Source organism: Felis catus, chromosome D2, assembly GCF_018350175.1.
Source record: "Felis catus isolate Fca126 chromosome D2, F.catus_Fca126_mat1.0, whole genome shotgun sequence".
Classification (NCBI taxonomy): domain Eukaryota; kingdom Metazoa; phylum Chordata; class Mammalia; order Carnivora; family Felidae; genus Felis; species Felis catus.
Window position 1 is genome coordinate 28,052,321 of NC_058378.1, and position 18,500 is coordinate 28,070,820.

The window sequence follows — 18,500 nt, forward strand, 5'->3', positions numbered from 1 at the left end:
GCTACCATTTAAATTAATAAACTGAAAAGGGCTCTTGAGAGGAGACCTTGAAAATCAGGACGGTAAGTTTAAGCCTCTGATAACTGAGGGAGTTTACAGCACAGACTCCATGAAGAAGGAAACTGAGGCAAAGTATAGCCCATTAGGCAGTGTGTCATATATTGCGCCCAATGACTACATTCACACATAAATCCATAGCTTCCAGTGAAAAGACTTCTTTACAAGAAGTTCAGGACCATCTGTACTCTATCCCAACCTATCTTTTTTAGTCCTATATTCTGTCACATCTTCTCAAGTACTATCCTTCCCTGTAGCAATATTCCTAGTCATGTCTATCTCTTCTCCCAAGTCCTTGTATATGTAATGTACTCTCGACTTCAGCAAGTGTCTACCAAAATAACCTGCTGTTAAAATCCACCTGTTCCTCAATGGTTTCCATAAAGAGTTTTCCCCACCAACTCTGCTCAAGAGTAAACTCTCACCTTTCCTTGTTCCAATAGCACTTTGAAAATTTCCCAATATACTTGTTTCTATGCAGGTTCATCACTCTTACAATACTGTTAGCATCTTGATATTGACAAGTAAAGCTTACTAAGCTTATTTTTTTTTCTATTCTTGAAAGTAACTTGCAGATGACTTACTGAATGGTGTTGACTAGTCCTCTATAAGGACTAGTCCTCTTTAAGCAGGATGGGACTATTTCTCCCATTTTGAACTTTATTCAAAACACAACATGGTTTTATTAGGGGCCTACCAAATGCCAGGAAGGTGTCATACTAGATTCTTGAGGAGATTTTAGAATCTACCCATCAAGCACAGCTAAAATCCTCTACTAGCTGAGGTTACTGGTACCCACCTAAACCTCAGTTACACCTAGATCTTCTCAGTAATGGTGTTACTGATATTTAAGATGGAAAAAAAATCACTATCATTTAAGATCATCACACACTGCAAGATGTTTGGCATCCATGGGCCCCTGTCTACTAAATTCCAGTAACAATTCTTAGGTACTATGATAGCCAAATATTGGTCACACACATTTCCAGATGCCTTCTAGGGGGAAACACAATAGAGGACTAATAAGTCTTTTACCACTTTTTCTTTTTGACAATGAGTGTGCAATGTGTACATGATGGAGACTGTATCTAGTGAGTAAGTGGAGAGAAGAGGGAGGGAGAAATAGAGATAAATAGATGTCAGAGCAATAAAAGCAATGGTGGCAATTACCCAGATGAAAGTTGTGGCTACCTTCACAGCTCCTATGCAGCATTATCCATGGTAGCAGTAGAGAATTATAAAAAGTTAATGCAGAGCCATGTAAGGCAATGGCATAAACAGATACACAATGGGCTATATAAGTTTCTAATTTTACCTAAATAACCTAGCCCATATTTTCCAGTTTCATGCAGTGTAGCTTTGGTTGTCTCTTTCAACTTTATGAAAACAGAGATAATCAAAGGAGTCAGGGGTGGGACAGATGAAGGGTCCCCACCCTAAGACACACAGGACATCATAAATAATATGGGAGATTCCTGCTGTGTTGATCATAGAAACTCACTAGCTTCTGTGAGAAGATTCATCAAAACAAGTAAAAGATGTCAACCTTCTTAGAGCAAATCGCAGTGGCATACAAAATTTCAATAAAGGATGACAGGAGGCGACAACCTGAAGGGATTAAATAAGGACTATAAAGATGATTTCCTAATTTCTACTCAGAGCTTAATCTTAGTTAAAAGTTTTTCATTGGGTCAAAGACATTTTGTTCTCTAGGTAATAATAAACAGCCCCTATCATTACAGAAAGTATAAAATCTTCCCTTCTTCCTTCCCTGTATCCTCCCCCCAACCCCCACCTTTCTTCTTTTCACCTCCAGCTTTTTATTGGGTCCTTGTTCTATTTATCCAGATTTATTTGGCTCAGTCAAGCCATTTTATGCCTCTTTATTCCTTTTGCATGGCATAAAAATAAATAAAGCAAGGAGAAATAGTCCCATCCTGCTTAAAAGCCCTCATTCCTTCTGTTTTCAAAGCCTTAACAAATCATCAAGCAATGAGCTAGGACTGAAGGTGAATTGTGTATACTGAAGTAAGGGACAGAAAGGGCAGGATATTAAAACATAACCACAGATAACAGTCAGAGTCTGCCTACATTCTAGGTGCTCAGAAGAGAGGATGCTTCTTAAAGGAGACTTGATAGGAGTCATCATTAAGTCAGCACAATCCCACTAATGGAAAAGGTACCACTCACAGTGGAGTACCGGGTGAAAAACAGAAAACACAGCACAGATCAGCACTGTACAGGGAAAGCAATCACATTTCTCATAAGTAAATAAACTGTCAGGAAAGACTTTATTGAAAAGAACAGCTCTGAACATAGATTTCATTCAATGAAATGCCATTAAAAGTTTTATTGCACGTTATAAATACTGTCCCAATGTGATCCAGGATTATAATCTCAACTATGAATATTCCATCAAATCTGTCTCACCATTGTTCCCATGTCACTACTAAAGTTAATTGCACTCTCTCTTGTGGTTCCCTTAAAGCTGCCCACACATTTGGAAAAAGTCTCTTTATAAATAAATTCTCCTTGAATTATCCTAATTTGAATGTTCCATCTGTTTTCTGTTGGGACTCTGCGAGGGAGAACTTTCTACACTGTGTTGTCCAACATAATAGCCACTAGGCACACGTGGCTACTTAAATTTAAATATAAATTAATTAAAATTAAAGAACATTAAAAATTCAATTCCTAAGTTCCTTAAAGTAGGCAATAGCTACATGTGTCTGGTGGGACTATAGTGTATAGTACAAATACAGAACATTTCCCTTATTGCAGAAAGGTATATCAGACAGTACTGTTCTAAAACATCTTTGTTTATTCAGATATATAATTAGGTTCTACTTTTATACAAGTCATCTTTTATTTGAGAATAAAATAGTGAGCAAGAAACAAAAAAAGCCCAACCCTCAAGGTGTTTACTCTGGAAAATAAATTTAAGGTCTAATTATGCTCCTTCTTCATTCTAAACACCATCACCCTATTCCCATTGCTGATGGAATTAATAGCAGACCCTTGATCATGGCATTCAAGGACCTACTCCCATATTTACTCATCAAACATTAATGAGATGCCTTAATGGGCCCTTTATTTTTCTTTAAGTTTATTTATTTATTTTAAGAGAGAGGGAGAGTACAAGCAAGGGGAGGGACGGGGGGGGGGGGCGAGAGAGAGAGAATCCCAAGCAGGCTCTGCACTGACAGCACAGAGCTCATTGAAAGGCTTGATCCCATGAACTGTGAGATCATGAGCTGAGCCAAAATCAAGAGTCTGACACTCAACTGAGTGATCCACCCAGGAGCCCCTGAGCCCTTTATTTTCTGCACAACACAACCACAACTCAGGAACTTTTCCCCTATTAAAAAACTCATTTTGCACTTTTGATCTCTCCTACGTTTCTGATCATGGACTTCTTTTAAGACTCAACTAAATTACTGAATTTTACATGAAGCTTTTTTTTAATCTTCTCAGTTGAAATTCATTACTTCCATGATACTGTCTTATATTTTTATACTTCTTTTATAACACGTTGTTCAACAAACAATTCAATCTATTCAATACTTCTTTATTCTTTATTATCTACTAAATACCAGGCACCATACAAGGACCAATGATACATTAGACCTAATGCCTGCCTTTGAGGAGCACACATGTAATGCTAGAAACAGACATAAACACAACATTTAATAGAGGTATCCAGGGTAACCCATGGATCAATGGGAGCAGCACTCCCATTAAGAATGAGGGAAAGATTCCTGAGGAGGTAACAGTTGAATACTGCAAGGCAGGTAGCAGTAAACCAGGAGAAGATAAAAGAGAAGGCCATTCTAGGTGGACAGAGACAGAGCAAAGGCAAAAGTCTTTAAAGAGTGTATGGTAACTAGCATAAAAAGTATGAGGGGAAACCAGATCCTGCAGGTTTTTGCCACATTAAGAAATAAGGTTGATCTCATAGACCACTAGGAGTCACAGAAGTTAAGCCAGTGAATGACACAGAACATTATTCAAATACATCAATCTGGCTGGAGTCTGCACAATTTATTTAAAGAGATTAAGGACAAGGACAGGCAGAGGAGTTAGACAGTTGCAGCAACAGTGCACAGAAAGAGGAAAAGTGTTAAATTAATTCACTGGCAGTCAGGATGAAGAAAACGAACAGATTTAAGGACTCTGAGTAAACCGGGTAAGATGATGACTGGTAGATGCCGGGGGTGGGTGAAGAAAAGAGGACAATGTAGGCTGGCGTCCAGGTTTCTGTAGGTGATGATGGTGTTGAACTGGTCATTTTCAAGGGAAATCCAGGTCAATACAAGGATAATGATATCAGTTTGGGAACTGCGGAAGGGCCTATGAGGAGCTCATTTCTTTAGTATTCACCCTTCGGTGAACTGCTTACCTGCATGCATCTCTCTCACTAGACTGTATCATCCTTGAGGGAGAGAAACTTCTCACACATAATTTGTCCCTCATAACATCTAGCACAGTGCTTTGCACAGAGTAGAAGCTCAAAAGTTATTTCTTGAATAAATAGAGAAAAGAAAGACTGGATAAAGTTAATCTTTGGCAAATTCCATAACATCCCTGGGCCTTAATTTCCACACCCATAAAATGAAGACTTGCCCCAAATTGTTCCTTTATTCCTTTCTAATTTTAAAATTCTGTTGAAAGGGCCATGTTCTCTAAAAAAGCAGAATTACAGAATAATATATTACTTTTATTGTACAATGTTTTTCATAAGCAACTGTTGAAAATGTGTTGGAAACAAGGCATAATACAAATCTGTAATGATACAAATAAAAGGAGACATTTGAACTAGGAAGGTCATGATGTTGACCTCAAAAAAACTATGAAGCTTCAAATACTAAGGGATATGAAAGGATATTAAAGCAAATGAAAATTTATCTAATTCATAATCAAATGAAAATGTTATCAGTGCAGAGAGGAACCTTGTGCGGAATTTAAACATCAAGAAAAATGTTTTTGTTGTTGTTTTTTATTTTTTTCTTTTTTCTTTTTTAAATGTGTGCCATCGCATTCAACCTTTTAAAATGACACATTTCCCTTTAAATGGGAAATCTTCATCTCATGGTAAAGATGAAATATAATGCCTTTAATTTAGTTCTTCTCTGCAGAAATAGCTTTAAAAATATTTTATGCTTAACACTTAGCAGAGGCACAGATTCTCGTCCACTTTTTTTCAGGCATGAAAGACATACAAACAGACAAGCATAAAAAATGAAATCTATTCTAGAATGCCACTCTACTGAATGGCATGTCAGGAAAACATCCTGACAGGGTATACTAAAAAATATTTCTAAAACAAAGTCTGTGCCATAAGACTAAAACTAAAACAAACAAAGAAAAAATTAACTTTGAGACTTGAAATGAGGTTTTTTTAAAATAACTTTATCAAGGACACAGGTTAAAGACTGCACAAGTATGTTGAACTTTTATATTGTTGGGGAAGTAAAACGCCACCCCGTGCAAAGCCTGCTGGGTGGACTGAGAATCAGTGAGAGGGAACCAGCTAAGTACTTTACATTTATTGTCTGGAATGCCATTCACAATAACTGTTCACACATTTGCATGTGAAGACATTGAAGGCTCCGTTAATTTAAATATCTTAATGTAGTAAGTGGTAGGACCAAATAGAGCTGTGTCTAATCTGAGGCTTTATCCACCATACTGTAACGACTTGAATGAGCTGTAACTTAAACCCGAATTAATATTTCATGTAAATTATATAAATTTGTTTCTTAAAAATAATGAGCAGAATAATATAGAAGTTTGTGGAGACAGTTAAAATTGTGTTTGATTCTGTGCTCTAAGATCATTTGACAGCTATGTGTCCTGAGCCAAATTACTTAATTTTTCTAACTCTTAGCTTCCTTACCTTATAAAAATAGATAAAATACAGTAATTATATTATAGAACTATTATCAGACACTACGAGATGAAGGATATTCAAATTCTGGCAAGTAGTAAAGGCTCAAGAAATGTTAGCAGTTATTATTATACCTACCAATAGTGTCACCATTGTTACTAATGCTTGCATTTTCTGAACTACACCAGTTGACTGTTTTCCTTATTCTTTTCCAAACACTAAGCTTTTATCCGCGAATGTCCTGATGATCACTCCTTGTTCAAAATTCTTACCTCATAACTCGAAACAGTTTAAGCACCTCATCTTCTATTTCATCTTTTCTGACTTTCCTCAGTAAAAAATAAAGCATTAAAATTAAAACCTCCTTGGGGTGCCTAGGTGACTCAGTCTGTTAAGCATCCAACTCAGGTGATGATCTCATGGTTCATGAGATTGAGCCCTGCATTGGGCTCTGCGATGATAGTGCAGCAGGCAGAGCCTGCTTGGGATTCTATATCTGCCCCTCCCCCCTCGCAAGCGTGCAGGCACACACTCGCTCTCTCAAAATAAATAAATGAACATAAAAAAGAAAAAGAAAACCCTGTCATTTGCATTTCTACAATTTTCCCTACACTTTTCAATCATAATGCTTGCAAAATGTCTTGCCATCTTCTATTTACACTCTGCCTCATCTTTTTAATTTTTTAATTTTTTTAATGTTTATTTATTTTTGAGAGAGAGAAAGAGAGAGAGAGAGAGAGAGAGAGAGGCAGAGCGAGCAGGGAAGAGGCAGAGAGAAAGGGAGACACAGAATCTGAGGCAGGCTCCAGGCTCTGAGCTCTCAGCACAGAGCCCCTCACGGGGCTCAAACTCAAACTTGAACTCAGGAGCTCACAAGCGTGAGATGACCTGAGCCAAAGTCGGACGCCCAACCGACTGAGCCACCCAGGCACCCCTGCTTCCTCTTCTAAATTGTCAAGTCTTAACTCTAATCTTAGAATCTACTGCAGTGTTCTGCACTCAGCTAATGGCTATAGATAAAATAAATAAATGAAGAAATGGTTAACTACATTTTTATTGATAGTAAATAATATTCAAATAGTTTTATTTACATGTTTATATTTTAACAAAAGTCACTAATATTCACCCTGTTAGCTGTCATATGCTCTATCCAATCAGTATTTTTATTCAGAGATCATTGTCATTATTCTCTACAAGAAGTCTAACATAAACTTGGCATGAGAGTGAAATTTAATCTGTGGATCAGAAAATGAGAGCTCTGAAATAAGCTCCCTGGGTGACCTTAACCGAGTTGAATCACCTCTCTTGTCCTTAGTCTCTGCATCTGTAAAAGGAGGCCATTGCAGTAACTGATCTCTGGATTCAGAGTCCCTCCTGGCTCTAAGAGCATGTTCTCTGTTGATGTATATAGTCTAGTGCACCTCTAGTCTAGTACTGAGAACAGGACACTGCCTCCTGTTGCATGTGTCCTCGGACCAGAGATGCTTATGGACACACACCAAACATGAAAGAGATATTCATGGGTTTGCACTACAATAAAAGTCAAATTGTTTTACTGGTGATGTTACTAACCAATCTTAAATCTCAGGGATGGATATAAACCACGGCCTTCTCTCTTAAAGATATTGCCTTGGAAAATCAGTCACACATACATGCAAGTACAGATGCAAAGATTCACTGCAGTGACCGATAAGTAACTTGGCAAGAGACTGAAGAGTCAGGAGAAACCTCAGACTCTATTTCCCACTGGCTCTTTCACTATTTCCATCTCAAGCTATTCTGTTTTGTGATAGCTTGCCTCAATCCCTTCCTCCCATTTCCCTCCCTCTTCCTTCCCTTCTTGTCCTTGCCGCAAGCCCAACAAACTCTGGAACCAACACTGGTCTTAATAGGGAGAAATTGAAAAGATGGAGTTTATTAATTTCAGTGATTCAGCATTAAACTAAACTTGCTATGACCCCTGTTCTAATGGGTTTCAAATTTTGCCAGCTCCTAGGTCAGTGACTGTTTCTATAAATCATGCTATGATTACTATTAAATAAAGGGAATATATTCAAAATTGAAGGTTTTACTTAGGTTCAGGGCAGGATCCAAAGATATTGTGTACATTAATGGTTTCTAAATTCCCATCTCAGGACTCATAAGGTAAAAATTCAATCATACAGATAATTGAGTTATTTATTTATAAGAGTTGTCCTTTAATCTGAGCGTTTTCACTTTTTATGTTAAACTTTTGTTGTTATTTCTTTTATAAAATGATGGCTTTATTTAATGGTACAGTATCTTTTATTTTTATACTATTTTTGACATAACAAAATAATAGAAAACCTGTCAGCTTCACAGGTTTTGTCTCTGTGTGTGAGAGAGAGTGTACCTTCTTTGTTGTTTCTGTTTGCATAAATCATAGCTTTGGGGATTAATGGTTTAAAGCAAAGAAATAAGTCTGCCTCATCACAATCAAAATTGACTAAATCAGTCAGTTGTGGTATTGGTATACAAACAGATTAAAATAATGTCTCTTCTTTTGAAATTTGACTTATTGTCTCGGCTGTTCAGGACATTTTATATCAATTGCGTTGCATTTAAAATAACATTTGTGTTAAATTGCCATTAAAAGTAGAATAGGATTGGGGCGCCTGGGTGGCGCAGTCGGTTAAGCGTCCGACTTCAGCCAGGTCACGATCTCGCGGTCCGTGAGTTCGAGCCCCGCGTCGGGCTCTGGGCTGATGGCTCAGAGCCTGGAGCCTGTTTCTGTATCTGTGTCTCCCTCTCTCTCTGCCCCTCCCCCGTTCATGCTGTGTCTCTCTCTGTCCCAAAAATAAATAAATGTTGAAAAAAAAAAAGTAGAATAGGACCAGATAGATATTCTTCGAATCTTAGTTCCAAGACTAATTAACAAAGTGACCACATGCTAGTTAGGTAGGCTAAGCGTCAGCCTCCGCATCTATATGAAGACGACAATACCTGTTTGAGGAGTTGTTGTGTGAGTTAAACAAAATAAATGTACATAGACATGCAAGGCCACAACTGCCTTACTACTGACATTTAATAAATTCTCATTATTATTAGCAATACAAACAGTTATCTGTAAGATCACTGGGGGTATAGAGCAGAAATTAGTTTTATTCACTGCTATATTTCCAGCAGTGGTTGGCTGTATTAGATGCTCTGTATTTTTTTGATTCGAATAATTTCAAAAAATAACTGAACTGATAGATGAATTAATGAACATATGAAACACCATACAGACCTATTTAAGGAGGATTTGCCATGGTCATCAGAAAGACTGTAGAGATCATGTTACTGAGTCATTGACAATACCATAATCTTCACAGGAGTCAATGTAGACAAAAATATAGAGAGCCAGCCAGGCCCAAGTTCACAAGTCCTCTTATTTTAATTAATGGTTAAATTGCACATCATGTCTTTACTGACATTTCATTTTCCAAAATCTCTTTATTGAGTCATTGTCAAAGGTTATTTCAGAAGGTGGTCTGGCTCATTCTAGAAATCTTTTTGATTTTGTGATGCTTGACCCAGAAGCCGGCTTCAGGAGACTGCCTACCAATAAAGAAAACAGGCTGATGCTAATATAAGGGCATCTGTAAGAAAGTAGAACATGATATTTTATGCTGTCAATTATACCTTGAGTTCTTATGGCAAATATCTTTTTTTATCATATTAAAAGCCACTGCCAGAGTCTAATAAGTAATGACATGGCATTAAACACATAGTCCAAACAAATAATTTTCCATCTTTTAAAAGGAACAACTGTACTCTAGCAATTTTTCTGTCTCTACAATGCTTTGGGAGGTAGAGTATTAAAACAATACTGATCTCATTAAAATTTTATCTTGTCATTTCTACAGTTTCTTAAGTATAATTCTTATTCTTTTTATTTCCTGAGCCAGGTTTTCACAGTTTAATTATACTCAATATGTCAAACTTCAGCCAACAGTGAGCTTTATGTAGTTTATTATAGACCATCTAACAAAGTGTTTCTGTGGCCCATACATACAAAATATAAACCAGATAGATTTCCACTATTCTAATTATTGTTTTCACTTTCACCATTAACTGTACCCTGTACCTTGCAGACATGTTTATTTTTAATACTATAAAATAAAAATACAACAGATTTATTCTTTAATGATCAAAATAAACACTTTCTGTCATTGTTATCTTCAATTAGAACTTTCAAGGTTCATAAGTCAAAGAGTCAGATACTGTGGCAAGGATAAAACTTAAATAAAGATAGGTGTTACACTTTAAAGATGTGAATGGAGCTAGAGATTATTATGCTAAGCAAAATAAGTCAGAGAAAGGCAAATACCATATGATTTCACTCATATGTAGAATTTAAGAAACAAAACAGACAAACATAGGGGAAAGAAAAAAAAAGAGGGAGGCAAACCACAAAAGAGACTCTTAATGGTAGAGAACAAACGGAGGGTGGCTGGAGGGGAGGTGGGCAGGGGAATGGGCTAATGGGTGATGGATATTAAGGAGGGCTATTGTGATGAGTACTGGGTATTATATGTAAGTGATGAATCATTAAATTCTACTCCTGCAAGTAACATATAGTGTTACACTATATGTTAACTAGCTAGAATTTAAATAAAACCATGAAACATTAAAAAAATAGTTTGCACTTTAAAGAAACTTGGCATATGAAAATTTTTCCTTCAAAATACATTAGCAGGTAATAATTTTCTTTACAGTTGAAATTTGTTTACCAATAATATGATATAAATAGAGCAAGTCCTCTTAGCCTACTGAAAATAATTTTTGTTATAAAACTTGATTTGTGTATACATCTTTAACAGAGAATAATCTCATAAGCATAATCGAAATTCTATGCAGTCAAAACAAATATTGACCTACATGGTGTAACTGAAGAAGAACCAGGGACTCCTGCTTGAAAATATTCTCTTCCTCCCCACACTCCTACCTCCAGACCCTACACAATAAATAAAATTTTCCATTCTTCTTTTCATTTAAAATATTTAGCTTTAACTAATGCATCAAGATGCACATAGGGAATTTCACACTGATGTGCCAGACCAAGATAACGATTTTCAAAAGAAATAATTAAAAGCCAGTTACAGGACTCTGAAACCTCAAATCTATAATGAAGATATAAAGGTGAAAATGTGTGGAGACTGGGGAAGATTTTATGGAAAGAATTTATATGAACAAAGCTAATTTAGGATTCCCATCCTCCTCCCTACATCCTTACCCACATAAGTCTGATAAAAGAGACTTCAGTGGGGCCATTTAGAAAGTATGGTGTGAATCCCTGGCAGCTGAGATTCAGTGGGTAGGTGTAAACTCTATCTTGAGAAATCTGATGAGAGGTGGCTGGCTAGTTGCTGATGAATAACCAGAAGTGACTGAATTCCAATGTCTGAACATTTTCCATGCTCTAGATATGAGCCTCATGCAACACAAAACTGGTCTGGGGTCGTCTTGTTTTTTTTCCCAAGACCACGTTTTTTTTTTCTTAATCTTAAATCTACCTAGGTTAGTAAATAATGAGGAGTTATAGAAACTGCTGGATTTTGAGAATAAGCTGTCAGTTGTGGGAGAATCTACCACTCATATCAAGCGAATTACAGGTAAAATGTGGACCTCCAAGGAGGTCATGAAATCACCCATGCCTATTTTTCCATTTGCCCCTCCAGATCCACTCACCATCCCTTTCACCACACCCTCTGCCCCTGCAGCCTAGATTTCATACAGATACTCCCTTGTTCCCTGTTTTCAAGTGGATTTGGACAATAAGAGTCACAAGAGGGTGGGAGGGGAGTAAGGGTAAGGTATTTATCTTCTTATTGCTACTCTGAGGGGTTGCTCTAAGTTGACCATGTTTCTCTCTTGAAGACCACAACACTTGTCAGGCAGACTTCTCCATAAAGAGACCCTCTTAGGTCCAGGAACCACTCCCTCACTTGTTCCTTCAGGCCTAGATATGGGTGGGCTCCTTACAGTTGCTATGCTTCATCCCTTGTTGATCCCCCAAACTTGTCCACATCTATGTAAATAAGCCCTTTAATACATTGTCCTCAAATTACCAGCTTGACATACCCTGTTTTCTCTTGCTGAGACCCTAACTGACACAGTAAGTCTTGGGGGAAAGTCAGTTTTCAACACACAGGGAGCCAGTAATAGCTTTGCTATTCCCCTTACCTCTCCTCTTTCCCCTTGCTTCATGCCAGAAAAGGGGGGTGGGAGAAAAAACCAATGACTTCTCTTTCTCAACTATTGATTTCCTACCTGCAATGGGCCCAAACTGTGGGAAATTTGGGCCCAATTTAAATCAAAATACACGTTTGGACAATTACATTCTAACTACTGATTAGAAAAAGAAAGTGACACAAAACACCTAAGATAACTAAAAAAAATGTTTGACATTTCTTTATTTTTCTTCCAGGATTAGGTGAAGAATTTACTATACTGTATAAAATTAAAGGGATAGTGGGGAAGGTGACTGGGTGACTCAGTCGGTTAAGCTTCTGACTCTTGATTTCAGCTCAGGTCATGATCTCATGGTTGATGGGTTTTAGCCCATGTAGGGCTCTGCCTGCTCAGGATTCTCTCTCTCTCCCTCTCTCTCTGCCCCTCCCCTGCTCGTGTGTGTGTGTGTGTGTGTGTGTGTGTGTGTGTGTGTGTGTGATGGAATATTACTCAGCCATAAAAAAGACGAGATCTTGCCACCCTTTGGCAACATACATGAACCTAGAGGGTTTTCTGCTACGTGAAATAAGTCAAACAGAGAAATACAAATATTAAATGATTTTAATTATATGGGTACTGTAAAAAAACAAAACAAATAAACAAACAAATAAAAAGCAGAAACAGACCCATAAATACAGAAAACAAACTGATGGCTGCCAGAGAGGAGGTATATAGAGGGATGGGCAAAATGGGTGAAAGGGAGTGGGAGATATAGCTTTCCAGTTATGGAATGAGTAAGTCACAGGAATAAAAGGTACAGCACAGGGAATACAGTCAATGATATTGTAATAGCCTTGTATGCTGACAGAAGGTCGACACACTTGTGGTGAGCACAGCATAATGCATAGACTTACCAAATCAGTACAATGTACACCTGAAACCAATGTAACATTACATGTCAACTAGACTTCAATTGAAGGAAAAAAAGTGACAGTGAGAGATAAAAAATATAATAATGATATTTTACTTGCTTTTTGAACATCCTAGTTATTTGAGTTTTAAACTCCAAAAGCTGCCGTGGAAGCATCCACATGTTGGAAATCTTATTGGGAAGGAATAGTAGGAAGAAGGGGATTTGTTAAGAAATACACCAAATATTGACCATTCTCAGAGACCAAGCATCAGGGTGGTGTTTAAGTCAGGCAACGGGAAGGGAAGCCATCAAAACAGATAAGACCTGGGGCGCCTGGGTAGTGCAGTCGGTTAAGCCTCCGACTTCAGCCAGGTCACGATCTCGCGGTCTGTGGGTTCGAGCCCCGCATCAGGCTCTGGGCTGATGGCTCAGAGCCTGGAGCCTATTTCCGATTCCGTGTCTCCCTCTCTCTCTGCCCCTCCCCCGTTCATGCTCTGTCTCTCTTTGTCCCAAAAATAAATAAAAAACATTGAAAAAAAAAAACAGATAAGACCTGAGGGCAGTGACTCCAACTTAGAGTGGTGTCCCAGACTCACCTAGCACTCTGCTAACAGAATGAATCATGCAAATTTACAATTCACAATGCGACTTCAAAGAAAATCCTTCTATACTCAAATCGATAGTTCTAAGACTAATTCCAGATACATCTAAATTTTCTTCATTCATTGATGCAGAGAAAAAAAAATCTCTACTCAATGAGTCAGAGAAGTGGGTTTAAGTCTTAACTTTTCCACTTACTGGATGTGTAAACATGGGTAAATCACATAGTGTCTATGGGTCTCAGTTTTCTCTTCTGTAAAAGAGGGTAAAGGAACAGACTTCTTGGGGTCCCTTCCAGATCTGATCTCCATCTATCGAACAGTACTACTGGAGATACTTACTGCCTTCTGGCTGTATTTCCCTACAAGAAAGAACATTTTTGTTTTATTTCTTAAGGAGAAAATACTAGTGGAGGAATATTTTGAGTTCATTGGTCCCTCAAAGTGGAGCAACTTACCTGGTGAGTGAGGTTGGACATAAGTTGGGGAGGACTCATTTATAGCCCTCTCTTGTGGGTTTCTCTCTATTTCCTTCTCTGGCTTGTCACTCCCTCCGTGGCAGAATGTAAATTCTCAAGGAAGTGCTGAACAATCTTTAATTTAGGAAAGAAGGAATAGGAACCCATTTTAGGACCAAGCCTAGTCTCCTTGTCTAGTTTTGTTAGTTCTAATCCCCCTTGAAGGGATGAGAGGCAAGTGACAGGCCACAAGGAAAGCACAAAAGTAGGCAGACCCTGGAGGCAAAAGATATTCTCATTCTCTATACGATCAGCAAGATTTAAAATGAAATATCATTTGGCCTTTGGCACATGTCATAAATGCATCTGCTACCACATCCTTTCAAAAATGCAAACATAGGGAGTGATTCTTCTACAGACCACTAGTACACAGAGATTTCTAAGGTCTCTCAGTAAAATTTAATCAATGCTATCAAACAGAGCCCTGAAAATATCCATGCATCTTAGAGGTAAAACTAAATACTGTATATTCAAAAGGGAGACTATAAAATAACCGTTTGAAATGTGGCTATAATTCCAAATAAATCACTGCCACTATTTTATCATCTCTTCAGGCGATTTATATGTCACTCTTGATCTTACGTTTGCAAGGCAAACTAGGTAACACCTTGGGTTCATTATTATTTGGCACCAAAAAAAAAAAAAACAAGTAAATTTAATTTAATTAATGATATCATCTAATGTTGGTCAAGAGGGGTGCAGAGTCTTACATGTTAGTTTTTTTGTTTGTTTAATGACCACTGCTCTTCTTCCCAAGGGTCAAGTTTCCCCTTAACTGAGGCTGTGCAAACCGGCCTCCCCAGCAGAAGAGACAGATATCTTGGGAGTCATAAACCAAGTCTCTCTGAGCTGGGGTGATTTGGACGTGGTGTTATATATCAGTTCCAGACGTCAGGGAAGACTGATAAAGCAGCACCGAGCTCCCAATGAAGCACAGCTGAGTTGCAGGAGATTGCTGTGATGATAATCGCCAGAACAAACCATAAATTCTGGACTCAGAATTAGGAATGGCCTGTAAACATCAAATAATGGGTGTCTAAATTGAAAATGAAACTATCTGTTGCCTGTAATATTTCTTGCAGTGTGGCTTAGAGAGTCAGTAAGTAAGAGACAGGCATGATCCTTTTCAATGTCTGCTGTTAGAAAGCTGAGGATATTAACTCCTCCTTCCATCATCCTCAGGGAAACAGCTAAATGAACTAGCTAGAAATCATGGGTCATAAAATACAGATATAACATTATGCAGTAAGAACATTACAGGATAACAAAAAAATACAGAAACACACAAATATTGCATTTGAAGAACCATACTAGCAATCATTGAAAGAATGAACTCAAACAACTGCCCTGGGCCAGTCTTTCACAGTCACCTATATATAAAAAACCAAAACTTGATTTTCTTGCACCTGATTGTAAGGAGGTGTCAGTCAATTTGGTGTGAACCTAGATTACACAACTATTTTAAGGATATGGAAGTTGAGGGATCCTGGATAATTACAGATGGGTACAGTTGAAGCTGGGCTATAAATATAAGAAATGTTTAAGTACTTTATTAAGTAGGTAAGAATCATATGTAATAAGCACATTTTTAGTTCAGTGGGATACTTTACAAACAACAAGTGTGTTAATTAGTACAAGCATGTGAAAAAATAATTTTTTCTACCATTTTATAAGTAAAACATCTTTTCACTGTATTTATATGCTTACTAAAACGTTGTTCTTATGAAAAAACTAAAGTCAATATTTATGGATTAAAGGCATCTAAATTCACAAAAATGCACTATTCCTCCTGCTAAATCAATGTAAGCATACAATCCATTTAACAAGATTTTAATTTTTATGACTTATGGAAGAACAGAATTCTGTTCTGTGAGTTCTGATACTATAGACAGAATACTATAACAGAATTCTGTTATAGTACTATACTATACTATACTATACTATACTATACTATACTATACTATACAGTACTATACTATATACAGTACTATACTATAACAGAATTCTGATTCTTGTGAGTTCTTGATACTATAATTAAGTGGAATATTTTCTGTATTGATCAAGACTAATATTGAGCATGAAGCAGTAAATGGTAATGTGGGGTGGGAGTAGAGGCAGTGTTGCTGAAAATATCTGGCAAGCAGGTGTGTGTGAGCACCACACTTCAGCACGGGCATAAGCACTCAGGCGCTAGAGACAGCAGGGTTAGGGGCTGCGGTCTATCAGTTGAAAGTATCCACATATTTAAGTAATCAGTGCTCTGGTATGTGTAGGATGCTGAATGTTAGCTTGGTAGCACTTGCTGCTGGGAAAGTGAAAAGATATTAAAACTGATACCTAGAAATTGCAAGTCATACCTGGTGACCTTTTTTTTTTTTTTAGTTTTTTTTTTTTAATTTATTTTCAGAGAGAGAGAGAGAGAGTGAGAGAGAACAAGTGGGCGAGGGGCAAAGAGAGAGGAGTACGGAGGATTCAAAGAGGGCTCTGTGCTGACAGCAGAGAGCCCGATGAAGGGCTTGAACTCATGAACTGTGAGATCATGACCTGAGACCATGACCTGAGACGAAGGTGGATGCTTAACCCACTGAGCCACCCATGTACCCCACAGTGATTCTTTATTAAGCATTGTGCCTTAATTAGGCAGTGTCTCTATCTAATACATATATATATATATATATATATATATATATATATGTATATATATATATATACACACACACACACACATATATGTACATATATATACACACACGTACATATATATATGTAAGAATATGTATATATACACATGTGTATATATGTGTGTATATACATGCGTATATATACATTGTATATATATATACATATATACACATATATACATATATACATATGTGTATATATGTGTATATGTGTGTGTGTGTATATATGTATATATATATATATATATATATATATATATATATATATATATATTCTCTATCCCCACATCTATAACCCTACAGGCTGGGAATACTCAAGTTAAAGAGAAAGTAAGCTTATAGACAAAAACATCATTCCTGAATTAACAATAAAATCATATGTGACCAATATTTTCCAGAGTATATAGAAAAGAAAAGCAGAGGCTAAAATATACCAAAAACATAACAACAATAATATCAAGTGTTAATAGTTTACTTATAATGTACCAAGCACCCTATTAAATAATTATTTTCTATTTTGGGGATAAGCAAACTGAGGCTCAGAGGAGCAAACTGTTCCTCATAATACAGAGCTAGCATATGATGAAATCAAGCTTAGGGCTAGGTACACCTGAACCTTAAGATTTTTATTGCTATGTTACATTGCTCCTATATTGCTAAAAACTTGGTTCTAAAGATGTATCTTACAGTTATTAGATTAGCATATATTAACTTAAAAGTGCTCAGGTACAAAAAAGCAATATCCCAGCAAAGAAAATGCAGGCAAGAGCAGTATGAGACACAAAAGGGGACCATCGGGCAATGGAAGAAGAGGCACAGACTCATCCAGAACATGGTAATTTCTTAGCATCCTTGGTACAGAGGAACTTGCTTAATATCAAAGAACCACTGTAGAGTGGTTTATGAGATGTCACAATTAATGTACAATAAAATATATATTATTCTCATCTTAGGGAATATGATTGGTCACCTAGTCAAATAATTTTATTGTGCTAATAGAATTTGAACCAAAGGACATTTTCATGTTCAAAACCAAACCCTGACCTTGCCACCCAGACTTGATCTCTTCACCACCAGCTATGAAGGGCCATACACTGGGAATCCAGATACCACTGGAATTCCTCCTTCTCCCTTAAATAGCTCATCAAGGCCTTTCATTTATACTGCTGGATCCATTTATTTTTCTCTTCACCACCACTATCTTAATCCATTATTGCCTGGGCTACAGTCACCATTCTCTGGTCTACCTGTAACTTTTCACCTTCCCAATCTCCTAGCCAATGCACTCTCCACTCCATAGTGCGATTATAAAATAAATAAATAATTAAAAATCCTCTTCATGTCACGTCCTTCTCTTTAAAACCCATCAGTGGTTTCACTTCAAAGGATTTAAAACATGGGCCCAATCCTTACATCCTAAATCTCCTAAGATCTTACATCCTAAAGCCGTGATTTGGCCTTTGCCTAACCATCTCTCTAGCTCCATCTCAGGCCACCTCTTTACTATTTGTGTTCCAACTATGAAGGCTTTCCAGTTTCTTAAATATTCATTCCCTCAGTCTCCACAGGGCTCTCTTCATGCTGATCTCTCAACTCGGAATTCCCTTCCCACGCCCCACCTCCTATAATCCTATTCTGGTTATTTCCTACTCATTCTTACCATCTCAA

At 37.3% G+C, this 18,500-nt stretch overlaps 1 protein-coding gene across 6 annotated transcripts in view; it reads right to left on the minus strand.

Moving 5' to 3' along the window:
• CTNNA3 (catenin alpha 3) overlaps positions 1-18,500 on the minus strand; it is a 1,783,011-nt gene that overhangs the window by 832,303 nt on the left and 932,208 nt on the right. The window contains exon 1 of one of the 6 annotated variants that reach the window (XM_045040983.1): positions 14,092-14,473. The exons of the other annotated variants lie outside the window; for them this stretch is intronic. Coding sequence (XP_044896918.1) covers positions 14,092-14,130 — 39 coding nt within the window. The 5' untranslated portion in view covers positions 14,131-14,473. Of the gene's footprint in view, positions 1-14,091; positions 14,474-18,500 lie in introns of those variants that run through there. 6 annotated transcript variants of the gene reach the window in all.